This window comes from Vigna umbellata, chromosome 7 (genome assembly GCF_029865625.1).
Source record: "Vigna umbellata cultivar VRB3 chromosome 7, Vumbellata_1.0, whole genome shotgun sequence".
Taxonomy (NCBI): Eukaryota; Viridiplantae; Streptophyta; class Magnoliopsida; order Fabales; family Fabaceae; genus Vigna; species Vigna umbellata.
Window position 1 is genome coordinate 43,377,854 of NC_142171.1, and position 20,410 is coordinate 43,398,263.

The 20,410-nt window shown below is 29.6% G+C and overlaps 1 protein-coding gene across 1 annotated transcript; it reads left to right on the plus strand.

Annotated features, from left to right (window-relative positions):
• The first annotated feature begins 18,042 nt into the window (after positions 1–18,042).
• On the plus strand, positions 18,043–19,875 carry LGT8 (glucosyl transferase family 8). Its single transcript, XM_047304387.2, has one exon. The coding sequence runs from the start codon at positions 18,383–18,385 to the stop codon at positions 19,523–19,525; it is 1,143 nt and encodes a 380-aa protein (XP_047160343.1). The 5' UTR covers positions 18,043–18,382; the 3' UTR covers positions 19,526–19,875.
• Positions 19,876–20,410: the final 535 nt, after the last annotated feature.

The window sequence follows — 20,410 nt, forward strand, 5'->3', positions numbered from 1 at the left end:
CAAAGCCATTGCCAATGGATTTCACCCTACCACACTCACGAGGTTAGTTTGTACCACGCCTTGGAGCATACTAGAAGCCCCCAAGACTAAGACCTCCTACTACTCCTCACGACATGGATCAATCATCTCTACTTAAAAATGAAAGACCATTGGAGTTTCAGGATAACCCCTAATACTGAGCCCTGCATTCATTCTAATCATACTTGAATATAAACAAGAGAATTCACTTTGAATCGCAATATAGGACACCACCATGTAACCTCTCCTTGAGGTTCATGGAATTACGTCCATCAACCATACTTTGAACTTACAACTTTGAAAACACCAACTTTCACTTTGAAACACAACTTACAACAATAAGCAATGATATAACATCATACAAATCAAACATACTTCTTAAGACACTCAATAGTTCATTTAAAAAAACATAAGACTAAAAGAAAAGAGTGAACTAAAACTGAACCATTTGCACAGCGCACACATTCGTAGAGCGAAACCAGAGGCTTCTCGCACAGCGACCCAATGTTGTGCGAATCCTCAGACAGAGACTCACCCCTCAAAACCATTCGCATAATAGTTAAACTCGCTATGCGAATAAACTCCGAATTGTATCAGACCCAAACCCCTCGCATAACGTCTCATCTCGCTATGCGAGAGCCTCAGATAGTGGCTCAGACTCCCTAAACACTCGCAAAGCGCACCCATTCGCTATTTGAATAAAATTAACAATAGTCTCAGACCCCAACCAGTCGCATAGCGACCTGATTCGCCATGCGGATCATCAAAGAGAGAGCAACCCTCTCAATCCATTCGCACAGCGCACTCATTCGTTGTGCGAATGCCTTGGTAGAGAGCATCTCGCCAAGGTGACTTGCTATGTGAATCCATTCTAATCATTTTTCTCAACTTCTAACACCCCTAGATTGTTGTATGTACTTAATTAGACTTGACTAAGTGATTCTAAACCTTCCTAACATCAATCTAAGTTGATTATGAACCAAATTCGATTTCAAAACTACAAATCTCTCAACCTAGAGACCTAAATCCAATTCTACCACTTTTCACAGTTTCTTGAACCACTTAGGAACTCAAATAGGTTCCAAATGACTTGTCTAAGCTATCCCAACTGACCAATACACTTCCAACTCCTAATTCACAAATTCACTACTCCAGTTCCTCAAAATTGACCTTCTACAAGCATAATTCATTTCAATTTCATATTAAACCTTCACATAATCAATTTTCAACATTTCACACATCAAATTACAGTTCAAAACATCAACCAAACAGATTCAATTACTCAGATTATCAAATTACGCAGTACTACAATCATATTACACATAACATACGTCTAAAAATCAAAGCCAGTTTGCTAAACTAAATATTCTCAGCTCAATGATTACAATTCATCATGCATATAATACTTAATTCTAGTTCAAAGCAGATATAGTTTCCCTTACCTCAAAGATAAACAGCCCAGCTCACATAGTTACTCCGACAATACCTTGCACCGCAAGGAAACTCGACAGAATCCTACAAACCACCAATTGGTGATAAAGAATAGCTCTTAGAACCTAATTTGAGTTGAGAATTGAAGGATAAAACTACAAGACACATGTAACCAGCAGAAATTGCATGACCCAGGTTTAAGAGCATGCGGAGAAAGAGGACAAACAACTTACCTACTAGAATCACGAAACTGATCAGTCAGTTGTGTAGCCCTCTACGCCGTGGACGTCTGGGCACCTCCTGATCGTCAATCAAACAACTCAGTTGAGAGAAATTCTAGAGAGATATCAGAGAACTCTGAAAAATAGTGTTCTAGAGAGATGAAGTGTTCTTAGAATAATGAGACGTGTTTATAAAAATTCTATTTATATTATAAGATTATTTTAAAGTAAAATAATTGGTCTTATTATTTTAATACACCTATTTGCTCTAATACTCTATTTTTTAAGTCCTTATGTATACTTCAACAACATATTAAATTTGCAAAGAATTTAGCTTTCCTTATTTTAGAAAAGATTTACATCACTCTTATCGCCTCACATGATTTTATGACTACAGCTAGATGAAAGTTCATTTAGATAACAAAAAAACTAAATGCAGAGATAGGGGAAAATTGCATTCCCTAGACAATTAAATTTACTGTTCTAAGAGAAGTAGATTTTGAACTTATCAAAAGATGAAATTGGTCGGTATAACTCTTTTACAGCGTTGGGTATTGAAGAAAACGAAAAAAAAAATAAAAAAAAAAATAGATCAAAGTTTTGAGAGGAAAAAGAAGATTGAAAAAACCTAAATTTTTGGAAGTGAGAGGTTTTTGTAATTAGTTTCTTCCTTCATAAAACCCATATAAATTGTCTTATGAGAATAAGATACATATAAAAAAATATCATAATATTATAATATATATTTTTATATTCAAATCTTGTAAAATCTATCTCCATATTCTCATAATAATAATTATTATTATAATAATAATTGTAATAATAATTATTATTATTATAATTATTATTTATATTATTATATTATATTGATTAACTATTAATATATATAGAAATTTGAGAATAGATTATTTATATGTATAAGGAAATCGATAATAGATCATTTATACATATATATAAAGAATTAGATAATCAATTATTTATATTAGAGAATCGATTTTCTCATCTCATATAATCGATTTCAAAGCTGTTTTTCTTTCCTTTGAATTTAGTGATGTTTCTCTTCGGCTGCTAACCCACAAACTGGCGCCTTCATTTCGATGCAAATTGTTGGATACAAACACGCTCCACACTTCCTTTTCTGTCTTCGTAAATCGTATTTCAATAGTTCCAAACATATACTAAATGATATAAGACTGTTCGTATACCCAAACGAATTTTTTTATTTATTCTGTGAGAATAGAATGATGAGTTCTAATAATTTTTAAGAATAATTTAGAAGGTGAAATTTTAGCCAGTTTTTAATATTTTGATTTAATTAATTATTATTATTTTAATTCTAGAAAATAATTAAAGGGTGCTTTGATAGAGTTGGTATATGACTCTCGAACAATTTGTTACTTACTATCAAAACACATATAATTCATAAAATTCATTTTTAAAATACAAAGTATTAGATAATGATAATAATTACACAATAAAGCACTTTGTGGTTATTTAATTATAAATATTAAAAAGCGGATTCATTTGTTTGTGACTTAGCAAAATCACTTGAATAATTTGTCATTTCGTTTTAATAGTTGTTACTTAATTTTGAGAGTTGAATTTTTTATATGAAATAAATAATTCATTCACGAAGATAAACAATCTAGCTAGTTAATTTTAACTCAAATTATGTCGTGATTTTAATTTTATTGCACTATCATTTATATGATTAAATAATCGAAGTATTTATTTACTTTAATGACATTACTATAATACTAAATTTAAGAGATGATTTAGTTATTAATTCCGGTGATTTATATTATCAAAGGAACAACAAATAGAATAATAAAACGACTAATCATCTTCTTAATAGACTTCAAGCTAAATCAAAGGTTAAAAATAACTATGGATTAATATATCCAATATATATATATATATATATATATATATATATATATATATATATATATATATATATATATATAAGAAAAGTGCATTTATTCCTTAAAAAAATGATTTATTTTATTTTATTTTTTAAACGTACATTTACGTTAAATATTTCGAACACAAACTTTATTTTATATAACTATCTAATAAAAAAACAATTAAATAAAATTATATCTTAAACTCAACTTTATTACGGTATATAAAATTATATTTTGATATATTTAAAGAGTTGTTAGAAATAACAGTAGTGGTAACATTAAAAATGGGATTATTCTGACTCAGTAAGCTGAAATGATAATGAAAAAAAAAATTACTTGATTAAATTATTGACCATGATCTCATTCCCCCATTTATTTAATGACTACAATTTAACAATAAATTCAGTAATTATCAATTAAAATTGTTACTCGTTACCAACACTTTGGAATAAAGTGAAGTACACAACTGCTCATGTTGTTTTCTCCTTTGATTTTTCCCTTCTTTTCTAGCCTTCATCACTTTTAAAGTATGAAACTCCATTGTTATACCATAGTTTCCACCCACTTCCATTACTCTAAGCAATGTACATTCTTTCCTTATTCACCAATTTTTTAAATTTAATCATTGCGTCACTTTTTGTGTTAGGTTATTTGAAGGGAATAAAAAATCGTAAATAATTTTATAAAACTGAAAATTGCTTTATGAAATTTCTAATAGTTTGAACATTTAAATGTTTAGAAACGATATATTAACATGAGACATATATTGAAAACAATTTATACTTTTGATGTTTACATTTAGAGAAAAATATGTTTTTGTTTCTAACATATTATGTTAAATTAAAAATAGTCTCTAGTCGAAATTTTGACATTATTTAAGCTGTGTTCTATTAAAAATATTGGTTTTAGTTCTTACTTTTAACATCGTTAAAGTTTATAATACGTGATTAACGATGTTTTAGTTTATTTTTTTAAATCTTGACACATGTGCTAGCACATATGTGATATGTGTTTTTTTTAAATTAAAAATTTATTTGTTGAAACCATCACCCCCACAAAACACTACATTTAAGTTATTGGATTTTTAAGGCTTTTTTACCCTTTTGAAAAACGTTGTGAAAGTGCAAAGATTTGGATGGTAAAAAAAATTCGTGTTAATACTCGCGGATATTTACTACTTGTGGATTATCGGATGTTTTAATACCCGCTTACAAACGAGTCGGATACGAGTATTATACTATCGACTCGCGGATACTCATTACCAGCAAAAAATAAAAATAATAATTTAATTTATATTTTATTTTATTTAAAATAAAATTAATTTATATTTTTTAAATTTAGTTTAATTAAAATTAAATTTTAGTTTATATTTTATTTCATTTATATTAAATTATATACATTTTTTTGTAATTTTATTTTAAAAATGTATAAAATATTTTTTTTTAATATTTGCGACTATATGCGGATACCCGCATATTTTAAAATATTCAGATTTCTTGAAACGGATATCTATATAGCTAAGGAACGGGTTCCGAGTGGAGTTTTCATTTTCTGGTAGAGTTGAGGATAGACATTATCTGTATCCGACCCGACCCATTGCCTTTGAGGTGACATCCATCTACACTTATGAAGGGTTTACATTAACGTGAGACATACATTGAAAAAAAAATTATACTTTTGATGTAGGTTTAAACTCTCATTTGGTCCTCGTATTTGTGTGTCAATCTCAAGTGGGTCATCGTTTTTTTTTCGGTCTCAATCGGATCCATAAACTTGTAAAAATGAGTCAATTAAGTCCTCTCCGTTAAGTTTTCATTGACGCCGTCTGCGGATGCTGAACTGTAATATTTTTAGTTGACGTGGCAATGTGTATTAAATTGAATGAGTGTTATGTTGTATAATCAATCATTCCTTCTCCTTCTTCTCTTCAGGCGTGAGAGAGGAACTCTCTCGTTCCTCCATCAATTGCCTCTTGAGCGAGGCCGGCCGCCGCGAGGCACGAGTCAGGGCGCCACCAGCGCCACCATTCGCCGCCAAGCTCGTCGCCGGTCATAACAGAACTGTATCGTTTTCGAAAGGAAAGACGGAGCGAGATTTTGGGGATTTTCCCTTTCCGTTTTTTGCTTGGTGTATTTGCTTGGTCTCCCAACAAGGAATCAACACTTGGGAATCCTGAACTAATCACATCTTTGCTTCTTCCTAGTTGATCAATTCAATCATACATTCTAATCAAAATTGAGCTGATGGGTACAGCCAGCCATTGATAGAAGTTGCAGAACAGAAATACTGCAAGTGCAAAAACATATGTACATGGAGATTTCAGAAGCCAAAACTAGTCAAAATTCCTTGCCACTTTAAGGGATATACTGCAAGTACAGTTAATTTGAATTCACAGTTTGTTGTGTTAATTGCAATTATGTTGGCCATATACTGGTTTCTCTAAGTTGTAATTTGAAGAGTTCTGATCGTATATATTGTTCATAGGAAAAAATACTAATATACCAGTTACCACATTCATTTCATTTGGCAGATATGCCTCATTTTTATTTGGCTTAAATTAATAAGCAAATCATGATTAAAATTAAATTAGATGGTTTCTTTGGATTTAAATACTGAATGAAATCTAGACACTATGAAAACAAAACCACATCAAAACAAAAGCTTTTCTGCGAATTGTATAAATACAATCATGATATCAGAAATGCGGAATGTCACCTGATGCAGAAACTGATATTACAATTAAGTATTGAGAGTAAGGTATGAACTAGGTTGATAAATTGATAATACAAAATTACAATCATGGATTGACAAAAGTTTAACTATCAAATTAAACTTGTGGTTTAGATACTGGACTTATGTTGTGTTTAACACTTGGAAAACTGTATCCAAGTTTTGTCCATACCAATTGTAGTTTGTTAGAGAACAAGGATTATAGATCTTCAACACTTTTTTCTGATATTGGGTCATCTTCAATATTGTTTCGTCTATTGCTAGGTTGAGGCAAAGAAAGTTGTTCCGAGGGAGGAATTGCCACTTTTCTTATACACTCAAAAGCCACATGCAGATAAGAATTTGAATATTAATGTTGAGTTATTGATGTTAATGTTGAGTTATTGATATTAATGTTGAGTTATTGATATTAATGTTCAGTTATGGGAGCTTTTAATGTTGGAATTTTCATCCTCTTTGGGGAACTCCTCCCAGATATTGGTAAAGAATCCACTGAAACCCTTTCTGCTGCTCCGGCGCTACCAACAATTATCTTTTCTCTGAACACAAGCCTTCAACCTACAAGAGAAATACATAAATCTAAAAACCCAATTGGAGTAGAAGTCGTCGCTGTAGAGACCACCCTACTCGCGATCTCCACCATGCCTGAACACAATCTTCGCACATCACCGTAAACACGCATTTGCAGAGAGAACCAGATGACGAACATCTTCTCAATCGCGACCTCCATCATCAATCTCACACAACCATGACAACTTGCAGCTTCATTTGAAACCTGCACATAGATTCGAAACCCTATAATGTTAACATTAACCAATTAAATTTTGTCATTTCATAATCTTTTAATTTAAATAAAAATTCTACGTAATCAAACAGTACACATCAACATACTAAGTGGGCACCATGTCAGCAACTGTAAACGCCGTCAGCGAAAACTTAACGGAGATGGCTTAATTGATTTTTACAAGTTTATGAACCTGATTGAGACCGAAAAAGACACGATGACCTACTTGAGATTAACACACAAATACGAGGACCAAACGAGGGTTTAAACTTTGATGTATAAATTTATGAAAAAATAGGTTTTTGTCCTTAAAATATTATGTTAAATTGAAAATAGTGTCTAATAAAAATTTTGACATTATTTAATATGTGTTCTATTAAAAATATTGGTTTTAGTTCTTATTTTTTAACATCGTTAAAGTTTATCCTACGTTACTCACAATGTTTTAGTTTATTTTTCTAAATCTTGATACTTGTGCTAGCATATATGTGACATGAGTTTTCTTGAATTAAAAATTTAATTTTTGAAACCATCAATACACAAAACACTACGTTGAAGTTATTGGGTTTTTAAGGCTTTTTACTTTGTTGAAAAACCTTGTGAAAGTGCAAAGACCACTTAGGACAGAGAAAAGAAATCATAAAGAAAAAATTCGTGTGGATAGCAGATATTAAAATATCTGTTTATAAATGGATTGGATCAAGTATTTATTATCCATCCTTAGGTAAAAAATAAAAATAAAAATTTAATTTATATTTTATTTAATTTAATTTTTATTTTTAGAGTAATTTAATCAAATGAAATTTTAGTTTATATTTTATTTGGTTTATATTAAATTATATATATATATTTTAATTTTATTTGAATATAAAACCAAAATTAAGATTTAAAAAAAAGTGTATGAATATTTCGACCGGACTTTGACGAATATTTCATGGATAAAAACATATTTTTTTTCCTTTTACGCTTAATTTGCATATGAAATCACATGCGAGAAGGTGACAACTGATGAACCCCGTTTATTTTCACGGGTGAGTGGTAGCCGTCAGATGCATTTTATTATCAGTGATTGATGATTGCTGTACATCGCAAAAGAATCTTTTGATTATTTTAAAGGTGGGTCCCGCTCGCGCAGTGACATGGACGAACGTTGAAGAAAAGAAAAACACGTTCTATGACTATGATGTCTTTGCTTATGTTGTTTGCCACATGGCAGAATCTTACGTGAAACTGGCATGACGACAAAACCACCGTAGATGAGTCTGGACGCACCATTAACTATGTGTACCAACGCTCAGAGTATCCAATGCACGCGCTAAATTATTTACCAGTACACGCATTCACACAAAGTACTTTCTCTTCATCCTTTATTTAACTCCATAAAAATAAATAAACTGTCATATATATAGAAAGTTATTTACATAAAATTAAATACCTCAAAACGATCATAAAACTTTAACATTTTTTTAGGAAATACGAATCTTCCAAATTTTAAAATTTCGATATTATTATAAATTTTAATATTTGATTATGTATTAAAAAATCCTCGTAATCTGGCACTTAAAAATGTGAATTGTGTTATATGTTATATTATTACCTGGCATCACAATACACGCCACACGTGCAGAAAAATTTGGCCACAGTTTTCAAACCTTTGGTTTATGCAACAAAATGCTAAAATATAATTTTGTATGCAGAGTGGGTGAGAGGCACTTTGTTATGTGTTTGGTGATGAGGCAATCGTTGAAGCAAGAGAATCCACCTTACCTTACTTTATAAGGTACAATTCAGTGATTGCCAAACAAGGCACTAAAACAATAAACTTATCTCAATTAATAATCATCAGTCACAGTTTTTTACTTCAACTTGTTTCAGCACAGATCTCAAATCCCACCCAATCTATATTCTATAAGCTTTCCTTTTCCACTCTCTAACACAACATTTTCAAAACATCAAAAATAATTATAATTGTACTTTCAGTTTTTCCTATTTTTAACAATAATTCTGCGTTGAAACTTGAAACTTGAAACTGTCACCGGCCAGATGAATGTTTGCGACCATCTTTGTTGATTTTGTTAAAATGTTAGAAACGATTATTTCCTTTTTAATCCCTAAAATAATAGTTTGCACGTTAAACTAAAAAAATAATATATATTTTTGGAAATTGTTTAAGTTTGTGAAATTAATTACTTTTTATTATTTTTTTTCGATTATTTTGGTGATCTCATCCTAACGATTGGATGTTAAAAACGGCATAAAGACGTTGCAGAAAGAATGGAGAAAAGTAGAAAACGCAAAGCCTTACCGGAAAAGCACGTCTATGAATTGTGATTCTCACTCAACTTAGTCTACGAATTTTGACACCCACTCAACGTATGAGGTAAGTATAGTGAAGAAGAATTTCTCTTCAAATACTTTGCGGTGGTGCTAAAGAGACCTTAATCATTGGTAAACCTTCACATAGACCTTAATTAGATTCTACATTTTCCTTATTCTATTTCTTTTTCATTTTAAATAGAGTTCTCTATTTTTTTTGGAAATTCCTAATTTTAATTTAATATTCTCTTACATTTTAATTAATTAAATATGATCGAGGATATACAATTAATATATTAGATTTATTAAACATATTTGTTTAATATATTTTATTTAAATGATTTTTTAAATATATTTTACATAAAGATAAACTTATTAATTAGTTTTAGAAGGTTAAAATATTGATAATGTTTAGTATTTTATTATATTTTTTCTTAATATATACGTTACATGAATAAAATAAAATGATTAACTTTTTTAAATTTTAATAGTGGTGTATAAAGAGTCATTAACCCTAACTTTGATAAGAAAGTTCCGGTTACAAATGATGAGAAGTATGATACATTTAAGAAATATTTAAATAAATTGTTTAGTATTGTTAACAAAATAAAATTATCAGATAATGAATTTTCTGTTTCCATACTAGTTGATTTTTTTTTTGGATAATGCTGTCAGAGATAATGAAATGCTTATATATTGTAGGAAAATATAATAGATTTGTCTATAATTATTTTGTGTGAATGAAGTTTTTGTCGAATATAAGTAAAAGATAATTAATCTAACAATACCCCAGTTTTACCCAATTCAATTTTTTCTCAATTTTAGTTAAGTGGTTGATGTTTCAGCCAAGACCAAATATAGATAAAAGAAACATATATTCATGCATTAAAGAATATCCATTTTTTTATATCCAATTATTTATTTATTTTACACACCTTACAAACATATTTTCATATTTAATCATTATATAAACAAACGTATAAGAGCTCATTTTTTTTCCATAGATCAAAACATTCCCATTCACAAAGATTCAAAATATAATTAAGCCTTTAGCGTTATATCAAGTTTAATTTAATTAATAAAAGCATATGAAGGAGTATTTACAATTTGGTTTTGTAGTCAACTTTACACTGCAGCAGTTTCAGTTAATCTCTACTTTAAATTACTATTTTTATATTATACAATTCTATTATTAATCATACAATATGGTAAAATATTTTTAATTAAACATAAAATAAAAATAAAGAGTAAATAAACACCATATTTATACTGTGCTGATTTATGTACCTTAAATTATAATAGAACCTATTTTACTTGAAAGTGATAAAAACCACCATTTAATAGGTATTATAAAGATCATAAAAATAAATATAAAAGTGAAAAAAGTAGCACTTTAAAAAAATACAACCTAAAGTATTCTCATAAAGAAAACTACATAAATCACCAACAACAGAATCTTATCAAACATGATATATATAATTGTGTTATATAAGGGCTGATTAATTTTTTATGGAACTAGGGCAAGAAGTAGAATAAGATAGAGAAAATTAAAAGAAATAATTAATGTTTTATATGTAAAAGGAACCGTATATACGTGTGTGTGTATATATATATATATATATATATATATATATATATATATATATATATATATATATATATATGCTATTGAATTCAATGATTACTCAATGTTTGGTGTCACGTTGTCACCCAACAAATAAAAAAGACGTATTTTGCATGTGAAGCACGTATACACTACAACACCACTCACCATTTTTCATATTTTATGTATTTTTATGTTTAACTTGTCGAGTAATATGAATTATTAATTCATTGACGAAGAAAATTTCAAAGTCTTCAAGATTAAGAAATCTAAATAAACGACCTGGAAATAATTGCTAATGTAATGACGTTGAATTATTGATAAATTATTTCCAAAATAAATATTGTAGATAATTGATGGACAATAATGGTTTTTAATCAATGATGTAAACTAGTTGGTGTTGTTAAACATCGAAAATTCAATTTATAATTGTGAAAGATTTGTTTTGAAAGCAATAATGGAAAGACCCGTTTTTGGGTATATGAAAATTTAGAAAATTGAAAACTCAGCTTTTGTCTAGAAACTAAATATCTCAAGTTTAGTTAAAGTGAAACACGTAACACGTAACCGCAGGGAAAGGGACCGATAGAGAGAAAAAAAAAAACTTAATTAGATGAAACGAAAACGAAGGCAAATACATGAGAAAATATTTCATTCCTATAATTCAAAATTATTTCTTCTTGTATAGGTTGAGATTTCGTTAAAGACTTTTTCTTTTTTCTCAAAAACATGTCCTTTTCCGTTCGCACATAGAATATTAATATGAAGATACTTTTATACTTTTAATTAGACACGGGATAAATATAAAATAATTGAAATTTATAGTTTGATATTATCATTTATTTATATTATTTTAATAATTTTTTTCTTGAAAATGTATTTACGTTGATTTTAATTATAAGTTAATTGGTTAATTATCTTATTAACCATCTCATTATTCGTCAAATTATATATATTGATAATGGATAAGATACCGTTAAAACAAAACTTAATTCAACTGTTTCACGAAACACTTAAAAACTATACACCCAAATAAAGAGAAAATTCATTTATATAACGTATGTTAACCCTCTTAACCTCTAAAAAACAAATACAAGAGATAATAACTATAAACAATATTAGAATCATTAATCAACATACTAAATAATACTACAATGTATAAAGTAAAAAAAGTATACAACATAATATCAACATATATTTTTGTCATAACACAACTTATATGAAAGTAGTTCTTACTCCAATACCTAACATTATCTCTCCCAAAAATACAATTAATGAATATACTTTATTTTCAAAACCAATGAAAACGTAGAACTACAATTCAATATGCAACAATTTAACATTTCCAATTACCACAAAAATGAAAATCTCAAGCATAAACTAAGTTCTATTCCCAATTTATCGTCAAAAAAGATAGATAAATTCTCTTATCGAATATCTAACTGAGTCAAATCCAACTTGTCATGTTTCTAACACAAAATTTAAATTTGTTCTTAGAAATTGTGATAGTATAAATTAGGAATATTATTACATACTTAAAGTATCATATATTCATCAAAACTTCATATACAAACACTTGTTCTTAAGCATGCAAACAATAACAATCATCTAAAAACACAAAAAATATTATAAACAAAATTTTACTAGTTAAAATACCTTATATGATATCTCAAAATATAGTATATATATTATAAAAAAGTTATTACAATTTTAATAAAATGGGACAAACAAAAATATAAAGTTATTTACGATCACCTAAGTACTATAAAACAAACTTTATATACAAACCAACTAAAGCAAAAGTATATATATGGAACTAGCCTATAGAAAATAACATGTTTGCGAATCCTTCCTCTAAAGCTTGTTCTACGATCATCTCATCACACTCTACTCACACCCGACCCACCGGATGATCATAGCAAAAAAAGAAACGCAGGAACATACAAACAATACACAAACAAAAAAAGTAAGCTAAAAATGTAAAGACATTAACATTTCAAGCAGGAAACATAATACACATATAACACTCTAAGCATCTTAAATATGTCAAGACCTAGGTTGGACTGTCCGAATTTAGTATGAATGTCGAGCTATAGTGGGTTATGCACTTGTATCTCTATATTAGAAATTTATCAGATAGAAATTTATTTTTCTGCCGTAATCTTTAAGAAACTTTTTGATTTTCAAACAAATGATCGAGAAATTAGATATCTTAAAGAAAAGTGAAAAAAACTTTAATACTTTATTTTTTAGATTCTTATACCTTCACTATTATTATTAGAACAATTTTAAATTTTAAAAATGATAGAAAAATGATAAAAAATTTATTTCATAAGAAAGATAAATAATTCTTGTGAGAAAAAGTTTAAATAGTCTTTTTTACTTACAAACTTTATATGTATTTAAGAATTTAAAAATAACATTTTTTAAAATTAAAACTCGTCTTTCAAGAGGATTAATCATGATTATGAATTTACGTGAATACGATAAGCAAGTCCAGCTTACTCTATTTTCCGTTGGGCACGTAGTTCAGATTAATTAACTGTTATAAATAATAAAAAATATTGAAAGTGAAAAAATGTTTAATATTTATTAATAATTTGAGAAAAAAAAAATTAGAAGCATATATAGAACATAGGTGAAAGTGAACATGGGTGAAAGTGAAGGATAGAAAGTGGAGAGACATGTGATGAGTGGGTTTTGGCCAATTGGATGCAGCAGAGGTGTTTAGACAGTGGGGTCGTGCCAGCCAAGCAATGTCCCATGTTAACTCTTTACTAACATATCATCACCTTTTTATACAACAATCATTCTAAATAATTTTACTATTTCCAAAATGTATTTTTATGTTCATCATTTTCACGAAAATTGTGTACAAATTTAAAATTAATATTTAATTTTTATAAGAAAATATTTAAAAATTAATTAGTTTATGATTAACTTTATTTTAATTTCCTTTTAACTACTTTCACTCTTCATAATTTTTTATACGAGATGTCAGTTATCTTGGAATTGTTGATACAATTTTTTAAGAATAATTTCATCCTTTGTATTTTACGAAATTATTTTTTATTGTAAATGTCAGGTTAACTATATTTTTCTGTCTAGAAACTATAATAAGGAATTACATTTTGTTTTAAAAATAAATCATACGATGTTCCTGCTGAAAATAATGCAAAACATATATGATAAGGTTATTTTTCAGGTGACTTAAAAGTTTTACATGTATTCTACCCTCTACATTCATATCAAAGTGTAAGATGAAATGTTTATAATTTAGTTTAGAAACAAAAATATATATTTTTGTAATAATTAAAACTGAAAAATATAAAATGTTTATGTTTCAATATTTTATTTGTCTCTTTTACGTTATCTTTTTATTTCCAATATTTAAATATTTAGATAGAACTGAATATTGAAAAATTTAAGTTGGGAAAACATTCATTTTTCAAAATAAAAAAATACTAAAAGAAAAAAAAAACAGTCTATACATTTATAACAGAGATTTGGTTAATATGATTTTTTTTTCACTGATTTGAAACTCCAAAGGAAATGAATATCTGATTAAAATTTTAACTTGTATTAGAAATATGAAATGAGAATTATTGTTGCTGTGATTGGTTACACGAAACATTACTGATGTTAATAATTAAAATGCATGTACCTATATATGTTAGTACTGTGTTTGGATATGAGAAATTATTGTATAAGGTATCTGTGAGTGGTGGTGGTGGTGGAAGCCACTCCACAGAAAATGCAGTATACAAAAAAGTGCTTCTGAGCCATCAATCATCATTATCATTATCATGCAAATTCAATAATATCATTCATCTCTCTTCTTTAGTGCTCTGTGGTTGTTGTCTTCTTTCTTTTTCCTTTTAATCTACAACATCATACTCTTATGTTTCCTCACTTGTTTTTCTTACAAACCTTCTTTTTTCATGTCTTTTATTATATTTAAAAGCATGGAAATGTGGTTAATAGCTTAAAATATTAGTTACATTTTTCGGTAATTACTGTGTAAAATGTTATTTTAAAGGGTGCTATATAATACAAGATAAAAGAAAACTAAGAAAGAAAAGATACTATGAGAAAATTTCAAAAGATTCCTTTCCAAATAATGTCTGGGCAAGCTTTACCAGCTGTATATCGATTTTTGACTTAAATTTTAAACCAATGCAGAGTTCTTGACAATAAATTTCTTAGAAGATTTTTTCTTTGCATTCTTAATTTTTTAAGAAATGGTTTTAATTAAACCCTAGAAATGCTAATGTAATAAATAAATATTTTACTTCTTCTTACATGTATTTTTTTACAAATTATATTTTAAAATAAAATTATGAATGATTGCTATTATAAGTATTTCATTTTTTGATACGACTCTTCAATTCCCTATACTTATTCGTTACTTCAAAATTCCGATAATATTAGTTCTTATTTTTAATTGTGAATTTGTTCATTCCAATGTTATAATTAAAAAGAAGTTAACAATTAGTTTGGCTTAGGCAACTATATTTAAAAGGAAAAAAAAAAGGTAGACATTATGAATCTCTGAATAGGTAGACATGAAAAAACTCCCAAAAAAAAAGTTCTGCTACTTTTTAATTCCGTTTTATGAATTTTTTTAAAAACTAACTAAAGAGTATATATATGTATATATCTAGTAATATACACCTATTTAATATGACATAAAAGGTAAGATATTAACAATAGAACTTAAAAGTATTTATTTTTTAATTTGGAATTTTTTCAATCAAGATAAATCTATATACTACCATAATTTCAAATTATCTATGGAAAAGTATTCATATTTTCAAATATTTGTGGATTAAATTTAGTATTAATATAAGGGAATATTTTAAACGAGTATTCATTAATAATTTAATACATGTTTATAAATGGATTAAGTATAAATGTTATATTAACCATATTTGTTAATATTCATTATCTATACAAAGTAAAATTAAAATATAATTTATATTTTATTAAATTAAATTTAATTAAAATTAAAATATAATTTATATTTTATTAAATTAAATTTAATTAAAATTAAAATATAATTTATATTTTATTAGTTTAAATTTAATTAAATTAAAAATATGTAATTTAATTTACATTATATTTTATATATTTTTAAATTTTATTTAAATTTAACTTTATAAATCTATAATTTTTTAAAAAAATATTCATAACTATCTATGAAATATTTTATAAACAAATATTTAACAAATAATAAGGAAGATTTTCTATTATGTATCTATACAAATAATATATCATCCATATCCGATCCAACCATAATCCTCGTTTTAGTCTATATTTTTCCAAAAAAATAAGCAATGTTAGTTTATAATGCACTATTAACTATTATTATTTCTCAATTTTCTTTTCATAAATTAAATTATTAAGTGATCAATCACCGTAATTATCTATATATTGAGAATGTGAAACTATTTTAGTAAAATTGTGTAATTAATTAATATATATATATATATATATATATATATATATATATTAATATTTTTCTTAATTTACATATAAATCTAAATCGGTAAATAAATTAAAGAGGAGGTAATATATTACCAACATAATAGCCTCTAATCAAAATAGGAAAATAATATACACTAGTAACACGAAGCCTATTCCCATTTCATCACTAGTTAGAAAACTACATTTACAACATGTAATTCATTAAAAATTCTATAATAGGAGTAATAAGTTTAAGAAATATAAAAAATGAATCAATTTTACTGATTTCATAGTATTTACATTAACACAACTGATAATATTTATCTGTTTGATTTTAAAATCTAAAAAGACTAAAAATATATATGAAAACAACATGTGAGAGGTGTTTTTGATAAACAGAGGAAAGTACTTGAGAGTGCATGAATGCATATTTGATGGTTGATAGAAAGCATAATGATGAGATAGTAGAATTGAAGGGAAGAGTTTTTTCCATTATGAATGAAAAGACGTCTTAAATAGTGTGGCGAGTAAGTGAAACGAAACACAGAAATGCATTAGTTTATGCTTTCTTCTGCATCGAAATGGTCAAACATCATTTATGTTCATAAATAGACAAGGCAACCCCTCCAACCACAGAGACGCAGTTTACAGTATTTTGCACTCTCAATTTAAAATGTCCCAACTCTGCATGCTCATAGCTAGCTGTCACACTGCTGAATGCACCACTAAATGCTCTAATAAATACTCTCTTTCTTCAAATCAACAAGCCATAAAACATTTATTCAATCCACAAACAAACTATTTCTTTTACACAATCTATTACTATTTTTTTTTCAACACACTCTATGCATATCAATCCTAACGCCTAATAAATATGTCACAAATCATAACAAACATAATTAATATAAAATGTTAGTATTTTAATTGAGTCGTAACAAACAACACTATTACAAGATTTATTTCAAATTAAAAACAATCTTTGAAAATTATGCGAATTTGGATACAATCGAATGTCGGAAAGTGGTGTATAAGCAGAACAAGAGAAAGAGCAAAATTAACTTTCTAATTCAAATAGAAGAATACGAAAAAATCATTTACGTCTGTCTCGTTTAACTGCTGAATTTGAAAAATCCAGCTTATGACAGCAAAAATTTATTTGGCACGTAGCTACTCACTGAATTTCCACCTGTTCTTGTGGTTGTATTGTATCTCGTGGATACGAAATTTTAGTGCTTCATCGTTATCGATACAAATACGAATACACATAAATAAGTGTATTTAATTTTTTCTAATAATACGATTCTTTTCCAAAATCAAATCATTTTCAGATGGAAGTTTTTTTTTGTAATAATAGTTAAAAGTTTAACTGGGAGCGCGTAAGAGCGTTTGGACGCGTGAATTGTATTTTGTATCTTTAAATAGGACACGCATTGGAGGAGTATTTTGTAAAATTGTGAAAAATGACAGATAATGAAGAAAAAGTATGAAAAATAAAGAAATAAAAGAAAAAAAAATTCCTTGCTTAACAGCAGCTGCCAATGTGTTAAAACCAGACACGTCCTCTTCCCTTTTTTTGTCAGATGGAAAAAGAGAAAAAAAGAAGAAAAAGAGAGAGAAATGGAGACAGAGACAGTGATGAATGAATGAAAAATAAATCTGGTATAAGTAAGTCATAGATTTGTTTTTCTCAGAACTCCACCTCTTTCTCTCTCTCTCTGGAACTTCACTCCATCAAGGTTCCAGAGAAAACCGCGTACTCTTTAAAACGCACCAACGGAGAGAAAGAAAGAAAGAAAAACGCAGAACTCAAGAACATCCCAAGAAAATCCAACAATGCCGTTTTTTCTTTAACACCCTTTCATTTTCTTCCATCAAGAACCCGTTTTGCCACCGACCCGTTACTCCAATGCTTCCCCTTCGCCTCAGAGCCGTCGTTTCCTCTCTCATTCTCTGCTTCCTTTTTTCCCCGTTCTTCTGCCTCGGAATCCGCTCTTTTCCGACCACCGAAGACGACGGCTCGTTCTTCCACTACGCAGAGGCACCGGGGTACCGAAATGGGGCGGGCTGCCCCGTTTCCTCCACCCACACCGCTATCCCCTCGTGCGACCCGTCTCTGGTCCACATCGCCATGACCCTCGACTCCGGCTACCTCCGCGGCTCCATCGCCGCCGTGCACTCCGTTCTCCGCCACTCCTCGTGCCCGGAAAGCGTGTTCTTCCACTTCGTTGCGGCGGAGTTCGACCCGGCAAGCCCTCGGGTCCTGACCCGCCTCGTTCGGTCCATCTTCCCCTCTCTGAACTTCAAAGTCTACATCTTTAGAGAAGACACGGTGATTAACCTAATCTCGTCTTCAATCCGACTGGCCTTGGAAAACCCGTTGAACTACGCGCGCAACTACCTCGGCGACATGCTGGACGCGTGCGTCGACCGCGTGATCTACCTGGACTCCGACGTGGTGGTGGTCGACGACGTGAGGAAGCTGTGGCGCGTGCCACTCACGGACGCGCGCGTGATCGGTGCGCCGGAGTATTGCCACGCGAACTTCACGAAGTACTTCACTGAGGAGTTCTGGAACGACCCTTTACTCTCTCGCGTGTTCTCTTCTCGAAAGCCTTGTTATTTCAACACTGGAGTGATGGTGATGGATTTGGTGCGGTGGAGGGAGGGGAACTACAGGAAGAGGATTGAGAACTGGATGGAACTGCAGAGGAAAAAGAGGATTTATGATTTGGGTTCTCTGCCTCCTTTTTTGCTTGTTTTTGCAGGGAATGTTGAAGCCATTGATCATAGATGGAACCAGCATGGGCTTGGTGGGGACAACGTTAATGGGGTGTGCAGGTCTCTGCATCCTGGTCCTGTTAGTTTGTTACATTGGAGCGGAAAGGGGAAGCCTTGGGTGAGGCTTGATGAGAAGAAACCTTGTCCTTTGGATCGTCTTTGGGAGCCTTACGATTTGTATAAACCCAAACAAACGAGGGATAGGGTGAGAGATCAGAGCTGGGGGTTCTCTTCTTCTATTTTGGTTGGCTATGCCCATGATTTGTTGTGACCAAGATGATGATGAAGATGAAGAAGATGATGATGATGAAGAAGATGATGATGATGGTGATTCTTTGGTACATTTGTTGTTCAGAGATTCTTTGTTAGCAGTGTACAGAACAGATTGAGTAGAAGAGATTGATTGGGGTTCTTCATTCTTTCTGTAGAATTTCTTACCTTTTTTTAAGACGTTTTTTAAAATTCTTGTGCTTTACAAAATATGAAATTTCGATTCTTTTCTCTGCTGGTGGAGGGTTCCATTGGAACGATTTTGGTGGGTGGGTTCAGTTCCTTCTATGGGACCATTGATTGTATGTGCCAAACGAAGTGCAGAATAACAGACAGTTGTTCATTGTTTTATTTGGATTCAGTTTCTATCACCCTTTTGTTTCCTTTCCTACCTGTGACAATTACACATTCAACGGTGCGGTGAGGTCAGCATGAGAGATTGAACGATGAGGGGAAGTTTTACTCTGGTCTTGAACGTGTATCAAACAATGTAAAATATGAAAAATTGTTGAATTATCTTGTGTATAAAGCAAAATTCCAAATTAGGATAAATATAGGTAGAGTGAATAAATGAAAAGACAAAGCGGAAGGCACATTGGCACTTGTCATGTTATGATTGAGAATTGATCACGGAATGACTATGAATTAAGGCTAATAAAGGGTGAAATAAAGTGCACATGAAAGGGGTTTGTTTGAAGTGGTGGTTGGTTTCCTCACGGTTGTTTCCTTTGCCATGAGGAAACTGAAATGATGCCTAACAGCGATCGTAGTTTTCACTTATCAACAACTTTAGACCCCACCAAACAGCTAATGTTATTTGGAAAGTTCTTCGCGTAAGGATAAATCATTGCAGCTTCATCTTGACTCGCAATTTTCGTCACAGGCG